Genomic DNA, 21,449 nt, shown 5'->3' on the forward strand with positions numbered 1-21,449 from the left:
GCTCTCCTGAAGTCATGGGCAGCCAAGTCACAATGACCTTCCTTTCTTCACCTCACTGGGAAAGCCCAGGAGGCATTAATGTTGCCTCAAGTGCTATACAGACACACCCATCCAAAGCCATTAACAACTCAGCCTTCATCCCCTCACACTGCCATGTGTTATCCTTCGTGCCTGGGAAGCACTGATACAAGATCCTACTAAATCAGATAGAAGGAAGTACCAGGTAATGGTGAAACGTCTGCACCTGAGGCCAGCCATGCTCAGAGCCAACTAGATCTTATGGCCAGAGCTGTAGCAGGAGTAGGGCAAGAGATCATCATGTCCGTTATACTGTTTCTGCTGTGTGGGTGCATAAAAGTCCTATATGGTGCTTCTGTCTATCTTTAAGTACAGACCTACCTTTTATTATTTGGCTTTAATAATTCTGAGTGCCTCCCATGCAGTTCTCAGAATCTGCCTTTATCCGAGGGTCTCAAATGTGGCAAGGCCACAGTTATAGTCACACTGAGTTTGGCACTTTAGCATCTGACACCCCAACCAGATGAGACAAAGATCCAGAACTCCCTAAAGACAAGCACTGGAACACAGAAAAAACCCCACAATTCCTACTTCACCATAGCTCTGCTCTAAGGCAGCTGGACAGGTATATTACTCATCAGGAAACACCACCAATGAGATGATAACATTGAAACACAAAATAGTTTTCTACACTTTTTTCTACATGGGAAGCTGCAGAAGTGTCTATCAGATCCCCAAACTCTCATCCTTGTAGGTAACATGTAGATCATTGTACCTTAGTCTCTGTCAGTTCCTCCTCCTGTTTATCCCTGCCAGCTAGAATCACCTTCATGTTATCCTGTCTGGGTCTTGGCCGAATAGCTTCCCCCTCATTCTTGTCCTTCAAGACATGAGGGAGCAGGGAGATGGTTTAAACTGTTACAGAGCATGCAGTGGATTTGCTAGTCCTTTTTTTTTTTTTTTTTTTTTGTGGGCCTGCCCAATTCATCACACTACCAAGCTTATGGAAATACCATAGCAGTAAGAAACTGTTTGGAAGATTCTGTTCCTCATTCATACATCTGAATTCATTAACTCATCAATCGTGACAATTTGCTACAAACTAATGAATGAACCCCTAACTTGGGACACAATTTATTATCATAAAGCTATTTCCTGCCTGCTTAATTAAGCTCTGAGATGGCTCTAGCAGAAGGAAAGCAGAAGCAGACCCTCTTGGGAAATGATAAATGCCAGAGGCTGAGGGGCATTGTGACAGTTTCAGCACAGCGAAACACACTGGGTTCTCTCCCTAGCAGGAATAAAGAGCCTTGGCCAGTCTGGAAGGCTGGAACAGGGAATTCAACTCTAGCACCATCTTTGACTAGCAGAAATATCTGTGGATCCAACAATCTAATTTCCACCAGCACTGGATAAGATCGGAGAAAAAATTATTTTCCGCAGAGGGCCTAGCTTTTGATCTAAAAACCAAGACTAATTTTATATGGAGGCATGTAGACATCAGCCTACCCTTCTTAAGCATTCACATAGCAGTTGCAGAACTGTGCACCAAGCTTTGCAGTCTGGGTTATTAATCATATGGATGCCAAAAAATGGAGCCAAAAGAGAGTATTTTAAGCTAGACAGCAGAAACATTCAGGAGATACTAAAACAAGAAACAACCATTTTCTGTGAGCACAGACACAGCCCAAAGCAACTGACTGGAGAAAACCATTCTTTCCCTTCTGCCCAGTAAGTAGGGCAAAAAACGCCCCCTCCTTCCCCAACTTTTTATGGCATCAGTACTTGGCGTTCCCAACACTTGAACTACAGATACACAGCAGGAGGCTATCCCTGCTGCAAGGACTTCACCTCCTTTCCACATCCTCTCTGATTTGGTGCTGGTACTTTAAGAATTATACCTTATCTAAAAAACAGACATGAAGAATCTTTATTACAGGCATCTGTGCAAATACACGTGCCTTCTCATAACCTGTGAGCTTACTACAGCCGAGTTTCAGGAAGAACATGAAAGGAAAATCCTAGCTCCCCAGGGGTCCTGCCCAGGGAGTAGTTAGCTAATTCCCTGCAGCTGAGCTGACCCTGCCCTGAAAAACTCTGTAGATTAGGGAACTGATTTATCCCCTTTTCTGATGGCTCTGACTGGTGCAGTGGTTTAGGCCTCAGTCAGGTCTGTGTTTCTGTTGCTTCTTTTGATGGTGCTATTTTGAAAGCTGAAGCTGATCTTCTGCCAAGTAATAGTAAGTATTTAAGGCCTTCTCAGGCAGTGAAAAACAAATTACAGAGAATTCAAGTCCAGCCCACATTTAATTTGCTTTATTTGCATATAAACTGCAGCCTGGAACAGAGGTGGTCAGACACCATCGTGCTTGCTTCTTCCAGCAAATAGTATCCTGTTGCCCACATGTACTTTGGCTGCAAAGAATTGCTTGTAATTAGGTATCAAAGCAAAAACCAAGCCCTTCTGTTTCTCACTGTACATTCCCATTTTCAGGGTCTCGTCTAACTAAAACCAACTGTGACACGGGTTGACCTCCCTCTCTGCAAGAATAAAAATAACTCACAAGATTATATGTAACAGTATTATGTGGTGGCATCCACCATAACAATATTATATATCATGTTCCCTTCATCATTCCTCTAAAGTTTTCACTGTCTCTGTATCATTCCCTCTTGAATGGGTTACTGGGAAAGATGTTGCTTCTCAACAGTATATTTCAAGTTCTTCCACTATAAATAAAGCCCACTAGAGCTTTAGAATTTACCTTTGAACATTTTTAGCATTGCATTGTCCCCTTCATTGTCCTATAGTGGCACAATCTTATCTCCAAACAACACTGATAGAAGAAATTGTGAGGCACGGTAATTTTACATTTGGTAATGCAGCTATGCATAGCCACCCCAGGGACATTTGTAAACGTTATCTGTGAATAAATTCTCATACTCCCTGCACTGGTGGAGAAATACTGCAGTTCTGGGAGAGACAGAAACTTCATCCTCCCTGGTCTTGTGCTGCAGGAGACTTACACAGGATCCCACAGGGTTCCCAAGTAGTCTTCATCACTTTTGTGGACTGGAACAGTTTCCAGGAACTTATTGTTTAACCATCACTATGCCTCATGGACTACCTAAGCGTGGTTCCCTTTTAACTTACATGGAAACAGATTGGCTAACTGACCAATTTAAGGTCAGTGAAGGAGTCAGGTCTGAGAAGGTCTCAAAAATATTCACACCACCAGATCCTCTATCCCAAAATGATGGTAGTAATGCTTCCTCATACCAGTGCATTTCTGTATTTCTGTGATTCAACACTACAAATCAGAATAACATATCAATGGTGGTAACTGGAAACTTTAGAATTCAAGCATCTGTTGGGAACGAAACTTAAGGTATTAGTCTAATGCTGAAGCTAAACGTGTCTTGAGTGTTTCCCTGTGATGTCAAAATCTCCAGTCTGTGCTATTTTTGAAGGATCTACACCTTATCACAATAAACAGGCAGACGTCCCCCCCCATCCTTCCTCTCCTATTGCTCTGAAGAACAAGCAAGAAATGACCGATCACATCAGAGCAGACTGCGTGTTTTCCAGAGAAAGGGAACATTAAGGTCATGGCACATGCAGCACTTTCCTCACTGGGGGTCAATCATTTAGGGGGAAAAAAAAAAGAAATTGTGATGGTCTTATACCACAATTGCTTCAGAAGAGTACACTGAGAGGAAGTCAGAGCATTTGTAATGTTCATATAAAGCACCACTGCCCTGTCAAGTAGGAGTCATGTATAACATGACACCAAAAATCTAGTCTCCTTAATCCTACAGGTAGCAGGGGTGCATGTGTTCCGCTACTAATCCACATTTTGCCAGTTTTCAATGGTTTCAGCTGTACTTGGTGATATCTTACGCCAAGCACCAACACACAGACATCATTTCAGCACTACAACACACAGAACAACAGGAAAGAGGACCTGCTGTCCAGCTCCATTGTCAATACTGGAAAGCAAGGACTGGTTACAGGAAGCCTCAGATGAATTTCCATTGTCTGAATAGCCTTGATTTTAAAGTGAAAAGAGGAACCATCTCTTACATGATAAAATGCTGACAGGTGGCAGCTGTTGCATTGCAGACTGCTGACATATAACCTGGGTAAAGATATGGCCATATGGCTTATATGTGAGCATGTTATGCCTGACATATTTTCTGTCAAGGTGCACTGAATTGTCTGACCAAGTAGATTCTTCCACACACTGTTAAAAAACATCTATTAGTGTTACTTTCCTCCACCAGTCCGTTCTGTGCAAAACAGCAGACACATACTATATGAACAATATAGTACCAGGGTTTTCTGCATTATACAAGTCCCTAAGATGTTACACATTTTACAGAGGGAAAAAAAAAAATAATCCATGTGTATTTTGTATTTCCATCTGTATTTTACACATGTACCCATCCAGACATTTCACACTTTCTCATTTTCAGAAAGGCAACAAATTGAGAATGCAAAAAAACCACTTTATTAGCATAAAAAGTACATATTCAGTAATCAATATTCAAATTCCTTCACAGCATCTGGCACATTTGATGCAGGAGGATGTATCTGCTACAGTCAGAGGAAGAAGGGGTTGTAAGGTGTCACAGTTTAGGGATAGAGGAGGGATGTTGTTGGGTTTTTTTGTTTTGTGCTTTTTTTTAAAGTTATGTAAACAGTTCAGAGTGAAACCTGTACAAGCAGAATATTAGCTATCATTTGTACACTTAAAATTTAAATAAAAACCAATTTCAGCAATACAAAAAGCAATATAAAAAAGTATTCAGTTGCATGACATGCATCAGAAGAAAATGTAGAAGGACATGACAAGTGAACATGTCTGAAAAGTTAGATCATACTGGAAATTCTCTGTAAATACCTGTATGGTTCAACATGAAAACCATTATAAAATTACTTGGTTCCATAAGAGATCTGTACAGTTGTAGCTATTTTAACTTCATTAAACACACATATATTAGAACAATAGACTGATTAAAAGGAATAAAAAAAGTTTACTCAAGTTTAACATTTCAAGCTGCCTATTTGATAGAGTAACTAGACAGAGGTAGATGTCCCATATTAGTGGTCAAGCTATTCTAGCAAGACCTTTTAGCTATCTTGTCAAGTTTTTACATTCAAAGCCAATGTGAAAAGGCTCCATAGATGAAGGATGCCTTTCAAAAAGCCAGCCAGAAAACCTGTACTGCTGATGGAAGTAGTTTCAATAATACTGCTGAAAGTGAAAAGTAAGAATAAATCATTTACCAGACTACTGTAAGGACACCACTGATCAAGCACTAGAGCTCATGCAGTCATTTTAAAAATGAAATTAATTTGTTCATTTCCTATGTTTATTTTAGAAGCTGAACCACTGCGACCTATCTGGCTCATAACTAGTCAAAATAAGATTGCAGGGTACCACGGCGGCGGATATCACATGTCCAGCAATGGAAACCACCTCCCAATGAATTGGCATGGCGAATATTCACTTTAATTGTAGAAATGCCTGCAAGAAACATACATTGCATACTTTAAAATTAAAAATCTCAAATCCACATGGTAAGCTTTGATCAGACCATTAGATAATGCTTTATCTGATCATATGGCTAGATGCAAGTACGGAAAGTATTTCCTACTCATTTGTTAAGAATTTATTTTCCCAAATTCTAGGCAGAGAACAAGCTAGGAACATAACTGGCTTGTTTATTCCAGCGATACCCTCAGGAATATACAGTGCCTGGAGCACAGCCTGTGTTTGATGTGTTATGATGTGCCAGTAATAAAAAGAAAAATTCAGTTTTTGCGGTATGTGAAGAATTAGCTGAAATTCTGCTACAATATATGACCAGGGCACATTTACATAAATCTGTGTGAGCATTTATGGTTCAGACACTGAATGTGCTCTTTCAAGTGCCTTTCAAGAAAAGAAGCATTCAAAGTTCAGAGCTCTGAGTCCCTCTTTCTCTGAAAGGGGAAAGAGGTTGTTACACTACTACCTAGGTTAAGCTTCCTCACACTTTTTTTCAGCTCTGATGTTTCAGCTGTGGCTCAGCTTATACAAAGTCCTGATAGATGGACTAGGATCAGAAGACTTTTCTGTTATGAAATTTGCCTTTTTGCTTCTTCGTACTTTCAGGAGCTCAGGAGCAGCTCAGTAGAATCCATCACCATCCGTCAGCAAAAGTTTTGTTCCCAGTAGACCCATCTCAGTCCTAGGAACTTACTGACTTCATGAGTTTATTTAGAAATCACAGAGACTGAAGTTCAAGTGTAAAAGATATGTCATGATTAGCATTCATAGCCTCTTTTTAAGTACTTTCAAGCATTTATAAATCCTCAGTTCCCTGGTCATGCAGAGAATTTAAAGAACCCAAGACTGAAAAGCTAAGGTTGTATAGCCAGTCTCTAAAAGCAGATTAAAGCATTCGATTGCACGGTTCTCACCTGCAATCATCTCAGATTTGAGGGAAGCTTCAATAAGTGCTCACATCCATGGCACCAACCCTTCTTCTAGGTTCACAGCTGCTGTCTTCCACCTTTGGATCAGTCTCTCCTTGCCATCATTTTTTTCCCTTTAAAGGAGTCTTCTGCTACTGGGGAGTGTTATCTTTTACTCTACAATACAATGACCCCTCACTTCTCTTGGCTCCTTATCTACCCACCAGTCTTCCTTCTACCCTGACAACATTTGCATCACCGTGTACTTATCCTGCAGCAATAGTCAGCTGGCTGTAGCACCAAGCAACCTGGCCACCCTCCTACTAACCAACTATGAGCCACCTGTACCTTTCCCTCCCAGCATGATGGAAGCAGCTGGATTAACTGCATGAGTTCAGATTTATAAGTCTATATTATTTATCTTTGCAGTGAGCGGTGCATAAGACTTTCAGATTTTATATTCAATTACAGTTCTCCTGCCACTGCATATCTAAAGGAAATCCACCCTGTCATGAGGTTACATCTCACAGAGCTGAGATTCTCCACAAGATTCTCCACTTTAAGCAAAACCTCCATTCATCCTGATATGCATAGCTGGTATTGTGATCATTTCATTTTAAGTATATGTTGAAATATGTTATGACATACCCAGATTTTCAAACATCTTCTGAATTGATGTCTCATTGGCATCCACCATCACACGTTTCTCATCCAGCATTAGGACATTCATGGAGAGCCATTTAGAAGACATCCAAAGTGGGTGATCTAAACACAGGAGAATGAACCTTCTACTGTACCAGTGTTGCCCCATATTAATACTCTTCAGAATACTCTTGGAATTCTTAGAAAAGAAAGAGTGAATATACCGTCTGGGATGAGCGGCACTGGGGGGCGAATCACGGTCCAGCCTGCTTTCTTGAAAAGCTCAATCTGAAAGAGCAATTTAATTAGATTCTAAACAGGGTTCTTAATGTATTGCATTATGTTCTTCAACCTATGCTACATTTTCTTAGGCTACTTCAATATACATGACATCCCCTTCCCTCTGTGTGCTACTCTCACTCAAGTTCAATCTACAAACACAGTTTTCATACAAGCATTTTTTGAAAGCCTTTTCAAACTCTGCATACTACTAGCATTTGTTTCTACTGGTTTTATACATGCTAGGTATCCTAAGGTATGTTAAAGACAAAGGGTAACACATGCAGTTTGGAGCCTGTGAAGTAAAGATGTTAGTAATGGCACAAAAGTGTTAAATTATTTATTTTTGGTATTATTTATTCCCATATGACTGTAAAAGCCATTGATATGAATTACACTGCCATTTATAGAAACAAAAATACCTCATAAAATTATGTTTGCATCAGGCTTCATAAGCAACTTAATATGCAGTTTATTTAACAAAGGGAAAAAAATAAAGGCATCCTAGGGAATAATCTGTGTCTCTAAAAATTAAACAATTAAATTAAAAGTAAGAGGATAAATTGCCTAAGGAGAACTGATTTTTCAACTTCATGGTACAAATACTTGGAAGAGCTCTTTATTTAAGTGTTACCACGAGGTGGAGCTCCCACTCTGAAAACTCGGTAACCAGCCCGGCCTGCCAGGATTTTAAAGAAAAGCCCCGTTTTACCCGCACCTCCCTCCTCCCACCACCCATTTCCCGGTCATCCAGAACTGCCAAATCCGTTTTTATTACAGAAAGCTGCACCTATCTTCTCTATCTACAGTTTTCCATGAAAAAAGTCCCAGCACATGGGTTTAACACAAGAAGACCAAGAGCCTCCTCTTGCAAGTAGGATGATGAAAAACAGGGGAAGGGAAAAGGGGAAGAAAAGACTATGATTGTTTTAAAAATTATATTCTCATAATGGATATTACAAGAGGCAGTAACTCAATGGGACCGTTTGCATTGAAGCCACTTGCTGAGAATAGGCTAATACTGCTTTTAAGATGCTGTACACATGGTTCCATAACCTCTGCTCCACACAGCTCTATCCCACTGACTCCCAGGTGGTTGTACAGCTTCTGAAATCAAGGGCATGGTCACAAAAACCCTCAAGCACTGACAGTACAGAGATGAGCCCGTACTCTCTGGAAGGCTTTCTGATCTGATTGCACTGTTTAGCAATACTAGCTTTTTCTTAGAGTGAAGTAGTAGGTTTTACATACTGAACCATGTCTCTTCTCTTCAAAAAGTATTTCTTAGTTATTCAAAGCTGAATGCCTGAGCAATTACCAGCTTCCTGTCATTGGTACAGTTAGCAATGCTGAAGGAGAGGCTTCCAAAATAGGAATAAAAAGGGGGATTACTCATCTGAGCAGCAGAAAACCCTCAATATCTCCTTGGATACAATTAATATATTTAAGTAGACGTGTTCAGAGAAGTAGTATATCCTATGTACTTGCTTTGATATTACATTATTACCAAATAGATCGCTTTCATCATATTTAAACCATATACACAGGAAGAAACACACAACACGTCCAGCCTTACAATAAGAAAGCACAAAGAGCAGTAGCAGAAAACTGGGGGAGACCAATGGTCATTCCACTGCTGCGAAAGTTCTAGAGTCAAGATGCAAATACATCTGTAAGTTCCAGAAAAACTGTGTGAGTGATACTTAAATTCAATAATTTAATATTATTCAAGTGTATACAAAAACTTGTGGATTAGTGATTATCCAGTAGGGACCTAATCCAGTTGAGGTTTTTTAAATACAAAACACTTTCCCCTCTGCTACACTCTTACCTGATAGCAGGGACGGTCTGGGTTAGAGAGCACAAGACCAGGTCCAATGATATTAAAAGTAGCATCAATGTGCATAGGGTTAGGATCCTTAAAAGATATTATATGCACTCTATAGTCTGGTGCAAGATGTCGCCTCATCCATTCAATGCCCATGTAATTTGTCACCTGAAAACAGGACAAAGTTAAGTTTCACTAGGCTAGAATATACACCGCATTCAAGTTTAGTTTGTCTAAAGTTTTATTTAAATAAATATTTAAAGCCAAAATAATAGAAGTTGGTGCCTTTAGCTAACCCCTTAGCCGCAAGAGAGTCTCATCCTGTCTATCAGACACTCTACAAATAGCAACTTCTTTTGTCAACACTCTTATCTTGATGCTGTTCAGGAATTTAAAAAGACATAAATGCAAGTACCAATCATTAAGAGAGATACCAAAACTGTTGGAAAAAAACCTTTGTTTACCTGGCTCCTTTGTACGAAGATATCTCTTCCAGCTCTAATGAAGTCAGCAGCATCAAAACATGGTTCAAATTCAGTAGTTACAAATTTTCCCTGAGCAGCCAGTTTATGCCTGTCTTCAACAGAACGGATTGGATAATCCTAGTTATGGAAAAAAAAGAAGTAACAACTTTAGGTTGGAGATGGTAAAGGAAAGTTTTCAAATTTGCTAATGACGAGTGTTTTGGAATTAAGAAAATATGTTTATATTGATAGTATGTTCCTTGGAGGTGGTTTGGTTTACTTGTTACTAGAATAAAAAAAGAAAGCATAAACGTGGAAGTAAAAGGTTTTAAGTACATTCAAGAATAGGTGATAAGAGAGAACAGCTATATACCAAGAAGTTAATTGCTCTTCAGAGCCACTTTCCCTATAATATTCTGGCTTCTGGATCAAAAGTATGTATCACCAGTGGAGTTTAACTACCACTCCAACAAATCACTGCATAGTGACAGAAATACTGGTATGCAAGCTACTTCCTAACAAAGGTGGACTCCCTACTTTTTCTACATTTTAGAATGGAGAAGTACCTGCAAATTACAAGGTAGATCTTCAGGAATTTAAATAGATTTTAGAATGAAACAATGCAATTAAGAACAAGTGAGGCATAAAAAAAACCAGCACAAACAAAAACTACCGGATAAGTAGTTTCTATGCTTTAGAACAGGCTCTGGAAATTTTCTAATACTGAAAGATTACTCTAAGGTAATTTTGTTTAACAAAGACTTCTTTGCATCCTATTAATGATGTCACTGTTCCCAGAAAGTTATAATCATTCCACAAGCAGTTTTACTGTACTTATTGTAGATGCTCTTACATTTTCAGGGAATCTTAATTCTTTAAAGTAGTCTTTGTGATGTCTTTCTAGCATTCCTTCCTCTTTAGTAATGCTAAATTACAGCCAGTAATCAAAACAATTCAAAACAGACTTCAATTCAACAGACACAACTTCCTGTTCCTTATTCCCTAATTCACACACTCAGTTACAGCTACAAAGGCTACAGAATATTTGCATGCACTAGAAAAAAACACAAATTTCCAGAGTTGTTTTGTTGTCCCCACCCCAGTTTTGTGAAACCTAATCAGGTTGAAACTATCAACAAAATTCTGTATAACTGGAACTGAAGTTCTGAAGCAAAATGAGAACAATACCTGATCATAGAGTTCATCAGCCATTGTGGGTTTGGGGGCAGTTGTCCACTTAGCACCACAGTTGAAATAATCTTTAATTATTCGTCTATATGCTCTGTACTCAAAGAATCGAGCACGCCAAGCCATAGGCGCTTCAATAATTTCATTTCCCACCACCAACAGGATGTCTCTTGGCATGGCAGCATACATACCTGAAAGGAAAAAGGCCATTAATCTATGAGGCAAATATGCTTTTCTCAGCTCTTTCAACTTATTCATTTGTCACCATCTTTTTTACCATTACTTCTATCAAAAAGAATGGCAAAAAGCATCTTTAGCAGAGTCAGGAAACCAGTGCATAATTTGAGGCCCTTACATTCTTAAGTTTTCAAAGTTACATTTTTTGTTCAAAATACATGCAAGTTTTGCTACAAAGCCTCACTCATAACAAGTTCACGGCTAGATGAAAGCCATCCACAATCTACAAGCCTTCACTTCATAATTTGGTTAATGGAAATTAACTAGAAAAATGTTTACTAATTACTCAGACATCTTTAAAAGATGGTGGTGGCTAGCAAGTTTTCCAAGAGGACCTCATTTCTTTATATGCTATCCTTTTGAAAACTAATAGCAGAGAAGAGGAATTTTATGGAACACAAAACTAGTGCGGGAAGCAGTCCCATTAGACTTCTCATTAACATCGTCTGTTCCCTAATGAATTTGAGTTCCACTAGAACAACTTAAGAACACATTTGACATGAAAGGAGTCTGGACACTACGCTTGATGCAAAGCTGCTTATGAGCCAGTGGGCTATCACTGCAAATAGCTAAAGCCATATGGTGCCATACAAGGAGGAATGTGGTCAGTAGGTAGAGAGACATTCAAATTTCCCTGACACTAGTGAAAATCCTCCTGGAAAACTGTTTCCAGTTTTCGTCTCCATAGTTTACGATGGATCCAACTCTAGGATCCAACAAAGGGCTATCAAGACAGTCAGAGGGGCCTTATAGCACATGACCTGGGAGAAGTGAAGGGACCTCAGCTTATTTCATGTGGCAAGCAGGGGACAAAGCAGTAACAGCCTATAGCTACTTTCAGGGCCATTAAATATGACAGATGAACACTTCTTGGCAGTGGCAGTGACAACACAGCAAGGGAATCTGGCAACAGGTGGTGGTGTGGGAAGTTCAGGTTAGGTATCAGGAAAACGTCTTTCATCAGGAAATTCATGTAGCACTGAAGCAGGTCAGCAAATCAGGTGGCAGAATCTCCATCCCTGGAGATTTTTTCCAAGTCATAGCTACACAAAGCCATCACTGATCTCATCTAGGACTGGCAATAATCCTGCTCCAAGCAAGAAGGTAGACTAGATGACATCCAAAATGTCTCGGGCGAGCTAAACAGACAAAGCCTTCAACAACTGAAGAACATTTACCTGTAGACTCAAAATCAGGTGTTTTATATTTCACAGAGCAGTCAATTGGATCAGGCCTCTTGACAATTATACCTTCTCTTTTCAAAATATTGCACATCTCTTCAATTTCAGCAATAGCTTTTTTTAAATGGTCTTTGGGGAAGCTCTGGCCTCCAAATTTCTGATAAAATCCCCAATACTTTTCATATGTGTTGGCCTAAAACGGAAGGACAGGTAAGTGACAAAGAATAAGCATCAGTTATTTTGACAGAGTGAAATAGATGCATAAGACACAATTCTTAATGTTCAAAGTTTCTTGTTCTTCTTTCACTGATTTCCCATTGTTTTATATGTGTTATGACCCTGACACGTCATAGCGTGCCTTATATTTTGAAGAGTTGCTAAGAATTGTTAATGTTCTGCTGATTCTTCTAAAATAAAGGGGCAGGAGAGGAGGAAAAACACAAAAGGAAGGAAGAAGCATCAATGCTTCAGATAAATACTCAATTATTCCTGCTTGAGAATCCCTATCCTGCTATCACTCTGCTGTCTTTATTTTTTGTCTTTACTACTTCTATTTATACGCACCAAGGTTTCACTCAGATGTTTCACATGCATGTGTCCAGTCATTAAACTTCTGTAAGTGCAGGTGTTAGACTAGTTGTGAATAACTGATGTCTTCACAAATGCTTACATACAGTAATAAAACTATGTTTCAGCTGTATGTGCTAAGCAGGCTCATTGGACTAGCAGATAGCTTCAGTACTGCTAACAGGCTCTACATGTGGCATGATGCCAAAGAAAAAAAATCCTCTGAGGAACAGCATTAAAAAGAGAAAGCCATGCTGGAATGTGGAGAGGTAAGTACACATTTCATTCCCACTTGCAAGTTTAGTTTGACTTTTAGAAGGGATTTTCAGGATATTTCATTTCCTCATATTTTTGGATATAGATGTATCATTAGCTTATATTACTTGTTTCTACTGATGGAAATACTATTATAAATAAAGTAATAAATATTTCTAGAAGTCTCTTCAGCCATAGCCCTACAGAAAGTCTCATTATTTATCAAATCACAGATAAAAACCAAGAGACTACATTACACTTCAGTTAGTATTTAGTGGCTAGTAGTGTCAAGCGGCCATGAAAGATTCAGTCCTTGTTACACTAGACCTGTACAAACACAGCAATAGGCTCTGCTATTTAATAAGGCTAGCACACATGTTTTTAAATGAAAACAACCTTGCGCTCATCTCCAAAATGCATACATCTGTAGTCACCTTGTTAAAACCTCACTTTGGTACTGTCACAGTGGTGACATCAGGAATTCTAAAGCCATCCCAAGTACAGGCGATATGCCTTGTTGGCTAGAAGGGGCCATACTTCAGGTACAGCAGCAGTCTAGAAAATGCAAGAGACACTAAATTCATCTGTCATGGTTGGAATAAAGCAAGTACAACACTTACAGGCTAAATCCTCTGCTCCTGAAATCCTGTGATAGTCTTCTCAAATCAAAAACTAATTCAACATAATGTCCTAGCTCTCATGATTAAGAAAATGCAGACATAAAACTAAAACAAGCAATGCTGCTGCAGTTCAGTGTACCTTTGAGTCTTCACTCAGATTTCTAACACTAACATGACAGAGGAACAAGTGCATATGGAGCCCTTCTGGAATGCCAGCAGAAGGGGTCAGGAACAGGTGAGCAAGTGGACAGGCCTTCCTTGTACCAAACAGAGCCTCGCTCATTCAGGCAGCATGAGCGACAGCAGTGGGATGCAGGAGAACCTGCCCTTCCAAACAGGAGGTTATCCCCTGACACTGCAGTCCTGACCACGTTCCGGTAAGCAATGTTCTGGACAGAAGTAATGCAGTCATGTTTCTTTTGTACTAGTACAGTCAGTGAGCCCTGAGCAGGCAAGGCCATTCATCTGAAGGCATGCCTGATCTCCTTTAACAATCCAGGCTATCCACTCTATTCTATTTCTGAATATTTGCCCTCGTCCTAGAGAGGTAAGCCAGAAGGAAGAGAAAATTCAACCTTTTAGACATCCTTAACATTTACATAGAGAACCCAGGCAAAGGTCTCAACATGGCCACCGTGCTCCTCCAGTACTGAAGCTTCTCTCCCATCCTTCATGAAGGAATTTATTCTTTTTCTCTAAGTGAGGTCTTGGGTAATTTGATCACCTCAGACTCGCCAGCTGTTCAGAAGTCACATGCAGATCACATGAAGTGCCTAACATTCCTATGGAAACCTGTTCTGCTAATGAGACAAATTCGTCCTAAGGAGTAAAGCTGGTTATTTTCAGAGCCACCCATGATGTATTTGAATATCATTAATTGCTAGGAGGTGCAGCTCCCCTCTTCACTAGGTGTCCTCTAGTACTGCTCTTTTTCAAACCTGTGAAATGACACTTGTGCTGCACTAATATGATGGCATAATCTTAAAGTTATGACACAGTAAGGGTTAATACCATAACACCATTCATACCCCCCGCCTTCTGAATAACTGGGAAAAGGGTATATGACCGGGACATTCATTTCATACCAATTCAGAGTTGAGATTTCAGGCCCCTTTGATCATATACATACAACTCATTTCAGACTGTTCAAAAAGTACCATGTCCAGGACACAGGAAAGAGCTGTAAATAGTCTCATCAACACACCTTATAACCTCCTGTCTGAGAGTACCTGAGAAACTGTAGCAGCATTTAAGAAGAACTCTTTCTTTTCAGAAAGAAATTTAAGAGTGCGCTTTAAGGAAAAGATTGTCTTTAAGAAACAGCAGAATTACTCCCTGTAGTTGCTATATACTTCAAACATTTGTTGTGGAAAATAATTAACATGATCAATGCTAACACTCTCAAGATGTTCCTTAAAGCTAGTAATGACAGTTATTAAATTTAGTACACTGAAACAGAAATTCAGATTAAAATGCTTTTTGCCTAATTCAGTAGTAAACACCCCTCCCCCAGCTTCTCACTCAAGATATAATGATCTGTGGTAATAACACCTCTTCACCAAAAATGCATTATTATTCACAAAATATACTGATAAAAAATGCAGCACTACAAAGCTATAAAGCTCAACTGTTTGGCTGTCAACTGCTTCAGAAGAATACATCTGAAGTGTGATATTTTCGATCAAAGTGCTAACTCAAAAAAGGGCATCTTCCTAATTAATGTAGTTGTTAAGCTCTTAGTTAAGATTTCCCATTTTTCCCGGTAGTGTATTTACCTCTATATAACCTACACAGCCCATTTCAAGTTCCCAAAAGGATATGCAATAAAGTGACAGCTCATTAATATTCATCGGATATGTAGGACTCCCTATTCAGTTCATTCCTTCCTCCTTCTTATGCCAAGCACATCATTCCCACATCACGGCAAAAAGACTTGTGTATACCAAAATCACATCTCAAAGTACAAAAGAGTGCTGAATGCAGCCATACTTCCCACACTTAAATATTTTGCAAATATGCATAAAATCTTAAAACACAACCTAGAACTATCTCAAAGCAAGTATTTGCCAAACTGTTATAATTTGTGACGTGTTTTTAAAAGCGTCTCAGGTCCAAAGCCTCAATTTTTCCTTATACAACTCAAATTTGCTAGTTTAAAACTTCAGGTTTTAAAACCTGCGACCCTCATTCATACTTGTCAGAAGTTATGTGATACACATTAACCCTAGTATTGCTACTTACAGGGACAGTAACAGGGATTTCTGGCTATTCTATTACACTGGAGCACCACACACATACATGCCTTACCCTTCAGCCACATGGAGATTTGAACAATAACTGAATCTATTAGTATCGCTCAGTATTGGCAAGGTAGGATTTGGACTATTGTTTGAATTCTTCAGCAACACCCCCAGGTAAAGTTACTGTTGAAGTTCCTACAGCCAAATTTAAGACAGAAGCAGAGAAAACCAGAGGAAACCACATCTCAGCTGGCACACTCTATTACTATTACCGGTTGTGGCCAATGTATCTTTTAGACTTTTACATAAAGCAAAGCTAAAGCTCGCTTTAACCCCAAGTTGTAGGTATTTGAATTGCAGAGATAATCCTATACTTTGACATTCCTCATTGAGTTTTTGATATTGCATGTAACAGAAGGTGAAGTTCCAACCCTGTTTGGTAAGTTATGGCTTAATAGGCATATCTTAATAGAACCAGGCTAGCTGTATAGCATGTCACACTTCAGCAAGTTAAGACATTTGAAAAGAGTATTTTTTCTGACATTAAAGCAAGCCCTTGGCCACTACTTCAGAATAGAACTTTGCTTCATTTAACGTTAGAATGTGAGAGTTAGACATGTGTTTTTTCCTTACTCTTTCTGTACATTCATTACAGCAGTTTTAAGTACATAAATGCACATACATACACTTGTATATTAGAAATGCCAATCCTCATTTGCTTCTTTTTCTGAAGCTGCTAGAATATCTTTGGATTGTCTGAAACAGGATTCCAGAGGTCGGTAACTGAGCTTCAGCTTTCAAGGAGTAAATACAAGTCATAATTAAGTCAGTGGTAAAGTTTTCATTGCACTCACTGGGGCCAAGATATCATCTCAAATGTCCCAATGTAAGTCAAATGATGACTCTTCTATCTGGGGATTAGAACTACCAAACTGCAGTAATTCAGTCACACTCCTTCAACCTCTTTTGCCCAAACTCATAGCCCAGATTCTAAAGAAAAATATACAAACATAAAAGGAGCTAGGGGAAGAGAAGTCTTCTCCATAAGCAACATCCCAAACTTCCTCTAAACTACCATTTCCAGCAGTTTAAACATATTTTCAGTATCTTTGTTTACCATTCCTTCAACCTCAGATCAGAATTCCCTTTGTTTTTTTAATCGAGGTCTTCTGGTCAACTTTATCAAGATTTTACTATTTTACTAAAGTCTCTTCAGAAGAAGTAGTATTCCACCTCATTTTGCTGTGCTAGCCATGGATTATGTGCTGCCTTGGAGGTAGTACTGTCCTGTGACACTAGGAGCGAACAAGATCATCCCCACGAATGCAGGTAACAACACATACTTGATAACTTTAAAGTCCGGGTAAAGTACACAATAATAATCTGCAGCAAGCCCATTGTTTGAGTGCTCCTGTTCTAAAATACAGCATTTCAGAGAAGAAAGAAACGTGGATTTATTTAGGTTGCTGGGGTAGTTTTAGACACAGAAAAACCCTGAAAAACAGAGGAGTATGTATTTCCATACAATACTTACCGTAGCACATAAGAGTTGTGGTGAGCTATTTAAGAGCTATTTAAACAGAATGGTCCTGCTAGTCTACAGCTATAGAACTCAATCTTTCTCAGACTATTAAGTAGAAAACTACACTTTTTTTCAAGTGCTAACCCTACTTAGTTTTGAGCCCAAATAAACTTTTCATCAGTCCTACCAACTCTCTCAAAAGCTACAATGTGCACTTTGACAGCATCAGGGCTATATTACTAGAGCAGATTGCACTTCTTGGAGATTCTCTCTACTACTGACTTCCGTTAAAACAGCTAATTCAGTTGAAAGTGGAAAGAAAAAGCATATCCCCCATCAACATGGCTATACTGTAAAGTTTAACAGATGTAAACAACTACTTTGAATGAAGATACCTCAAGAGTAAACACCACACCTTGTGCACTGTAAAGCTTAAGCAAATTGTATATACGAAAACCGCCTTATTTCCTATTTAAGGTTGGTTTTTTTTATTGTTTACCTTAACCTCCACAGAAAAAGGCGGGACACAAGCATTTTCAGCTCTTCCCACAATGACCTCTTCCAGTGGGTCCCATTCATTGTATGAGCAAACAGGACAGTCCTTAGGCACAGGGCTAGTAGCCTTGTTGTCAACAGCAGCACAGGTGTTCTGGGAGGCTGTAGCTGCCTGGGTGCTCTGGAAAGATCGCTGCACCCATCCTGTAAAGCCTCTTCCAAGCTTAAAATAAAAATAAGAATGAAAATTATGTTTCCCTTACAAAAGGCAGGAAGCAATGGTTCAGTCCACAAGCGCCCTACACCGTAATCCCAAAGCATTAACAGAAACACACTGTTTGTTACAGCCATTCTAATTTATTCACAGCCTACTTCAGACACTTAAAGGACAATCCGCCTTTCAAACCGCCCGCAGTGCGGCAGGGAAGCGACACAGGACCACGGCACTGAGGGGGGCGGCTGCAGTTCCCGAGCTCTGCGCCGCTGAGCTGGGAGATGCGCGGGCCGGCCTCGCTCGGAGCAGCCGGCAGCCGTCCCGCGCCCGCGCGCAGCACCCCCCGCACCCGCCGGCGCGGAGGGGCCGCGGAGGGGCCGCGCGGCGCCTCCTCCTGACAGAGCATCCTCAACCCCAGCCCCCCGGCCGGATCTGCGCGGCACCAACCCGCGAGCCGATGAAATGCGCCGCTTCGGCTCCCCGGCTCCCCCCGCGTAAGCACCGCACTCGCAGCATCTCTGCTGGCAGGACAGCGCACGGCAGGACAGCTCCGCGCCGCTCCGCCACCACCGGCAGCGACACCGCGCCCGGGCCCCCGCCCGCCGCCTTTATAGCGGCCGCCACGCCCTCCCGCCGCCCATTGGCCTCGGCGGGGCGCGGAGGGGCGCGGAGCCCGTGCGCTGCCCCGGCGGCGGGGGCCCGCCCGGTGGCGCGGAAGCCCCGCGCAGACGGGCCAGGGTTGGCTCGGCGCCGCCCGCTAGTCGGGAGGAACGAACAGCTGGAGCGATCGCGCCCAGGCCCAGGCCCAGGCCCAGGCCCAGGCAGGCGCGGTCCGGCTGGATGAGCCAATCTCCAAAACTGACAGACGGCTTCTCTCAACACACCTGGATTTCTTTTCCACAAATGGCTCTTTAGCAGCAATTCGAAGATTTCCAGTCAGGCGTAAAATTCTTCTCTAACAAGTGTACTGAAGTGCATCATTCAGTTCTTTTTAGTCCTCAAATACGCATGTTCTTCATTAAACCTTCATTAAACAAAATATGTTTTCATAATATTTCATTAAAAAAATATTTTACCAAAAGTTCCAATAACTCATATGTTAAGAATTCAGATTTTTAGACTACAACCCAAAGACTTTGTGATTCACCTAAAAATACTGTAACTCTTTAATTACTTAAGGGGTGTTTCAAGAATATCCCAAACAATTTCAAATTCTGGCTTCTCGAAATGCATATTGTGATATGATGAAAAGTCATTTTAAAACGAAAACCTACAATGCTTAGCTCCTAGTAGATCTATACTTACTTTCCCCTGCAAAATCTCTCCATGATAAAATCAACAAAAGTACCTTCAACAGAACTGTTCTATCTCAACAGAACTGCAGCCCACAACAAGAAATGTGTTTGCTACCGGTTCTACTCATATTTAGTATATCCCCCTTAGCCTGACACATTATTCTGCATTTTCTCAACTTTGCATACAAGTTCAGTGATAAATCATTCGATTTTGCTCTACAAAAGTAAAAAGCAGATACAGCAAAAATTAGTTTTCCCTGAGTTATTCTGTTTAAAGTTGTAAAAACCAGCACCTTTCTTTCAACCATTACATTTTTGGTTCTGCCCTTATCACCCGCGCAGTGCCTAGCATTTCTGCAGCCTTGTTCAGTAGTCCTTCAGCCTCTGCTGGTGGGGCATGGCTGTGAACAGACAGGACACTTAACATTGCTCCTAGACCTAAGAGTGTGGGTAGTGCTAGTGAACCCAGCAGACATATCTATAGCAGGAAGAAGGGAAACATCACTAGTATATATACTAAAACATAAGCTATGGTCTTAGAATACAGCAAATCAGCCACAGTTCTAACACGCCTTAGATATATGAGTAAGCAAGTTTTATTCTACTGGGTAATTAATCATTCAGCAGTTTGCCTTTTTGGCACAGGTAAACACTACACCTTCCTAGGAGAAACAGGACAGTGCGAGTTCTCTCTTCACAAATTTACATACTTCTCAGAGAAAAGTTAATTATTTTAGTTGGTATGATATCAAGCATGCTTTGCCCTATTAAATATGACTGCAGATATAACTCTTAGTTTGTTAGGACTCATTTGTAACATAATTGCCTCAAACACTATTTTTGTATCAAACAGGATACAAGGATATTTTTCTAGCTTCAAAAAGGAATTTTCTTGATGCTACTTAATTCCTAGTTACCAATTTTTGTAATCTATTTAATTTAAAAAAACCCTAAATTTATGCTAGTTCTGCTCAAATGCTTGTTATTTGATTCAGTCAATTTTGCTAAGGTCACTCTACTCACATTGACCTTCTAAAAAAATTAATGATTGGCTTGTGGCTAAATCCAAAGGTCTTGCTTCTTTTTCTGTCCTTTCTGACTTATCAGCTAGTTTTGGACCTTTGGATCACTCTTTATCAACTCAGTTTACATAGTTTTTCTGACTCTGCACAATACTTCTTTTCCTACTTACTACCTGAGTTTGATGCTTTATAGGGTCCCTAAAAGTGTCCACGCCATCACTGCAATGAGCTTTGTGCTGAATGCTCTACCATTTCTTTTTTATTTTTCTGCTGGACAGCGTTATTCCTGCTCACATTTTTTTCAGTGAAAACATTCTTTCCCATATCTCAAAGGTCTGTTTCTTCTTTTCTTAGGGGTAGTTCCTCCTGGACATAAGCCAATCTTCATTTAAGTACAACCGAAGCAGAAATTCTTTCCTTTTCCTAACTGGCACATTTATGGTCTGACCTTGAAACCTTTACTCATAGTAAATAGCATTTTTCTCCCAGCCCTCACTGAGTACCAGTCATTTGACTCCCAGACTGCCCTCACGTGGGCCTTGATACCTGCAATGCTATCAGTGCACTGCCCATGTAAAATGCACTCTTGTGGGATCCCTACACCTCTTTCACCACTTGACCATCTTCTGGGTCACTTGAAAAAAAACTCATTTGTCTCCTTAAAGCAGTCACTTGCTTATATTTCTCTGCTTACATCTTTTTATTCCTTAACACCCAATACAGACTTCATATAGTTCACATTTATGGTGTATGGAAGTGTCTGTCATTCCTCACAGTTCTTTCTTTGGCATCAAAATGACAGTTCTCTTGCTTTTTGTGTACTACATAGCTCTTTTATCTTCTTCTTCCTCTTCTACAAGAAGGGTTTGATCTACCAATGTACGTTTCAACACTGACATAAATCACGGAGCACACCACC

General features: G+C 40.2%; 1 protein-coding gene across 1 annotated transcript; it reads right to left on the minus strand.

Annotated features, from left to right (window-relative positions):
- Nucleotides 1-5,302: 5,302 nt before the first annotated feature.
- On the minus strand, nt 5,303-18,729 carry GATM (glycine amidinotransferase). Its single transcript, XM_074837344.1, has 9 exons — nt 18,661-18,729; nt 18,004-18,222; nt 12,298-12,493; nt 10,883-11,073; nt 9,695-9,832; nt 9,234-9,398; nt 7,348-7,411; nt 7,130-7,246; nt 5,303-5,549 (listed from the first exon to the last, which is right to left on the minus strand). The coding sequence occupies exons 1-9, from the start codon at nt 18,727-18,729 to the stop codon at nt 5,437-5,439; spliced, it is 1,272 nt and encodes a 423-aa protein (XP_074693445.1). The 3' UTR covers nt 5,303-5,436.
- Nucleotides 18,730-21,449: the final 2,720 nt, after the last annotated feature.

The sequence above is a fragment of the Strix aluco genome, chromosome 12 (genome assembly GCF_031877795.1).
Source record: "Strix aluco isolate bStrAlu1 chromosome 12, bStrAlu1.hap1, whole genome shotgun sequence".
Classification (NCBI taxonomy): Eukaryota; Metazoa; Chordata; class Aves; order Strigiformes; family Strigidae; genus Strix; species Strix aluco.

Coding starts and splice junctions, on each gene's coding strand:
- GATM (XM_074837344.1), bottom strand. CDS start 18,729: ATGCTGCGAGTGCGGTGCTTACGCGGGGGGAGCCGGGGAGCCGAAGCG. Junction 7,412..9,233: donor CAGACCGTCCCTGCTATCAG/GTAAGAGTGTAG, acceptor TTGCTCTTTCAG/ATTGAGCTTTTCAAGAAAGC. Junction 7,247..7,347: donor AGTGCCGCTCATCCCAGACG/GTATATTCACTC, acceptor TCCTGTGTTTAG/ATCACCCACTTTGGATGTCT.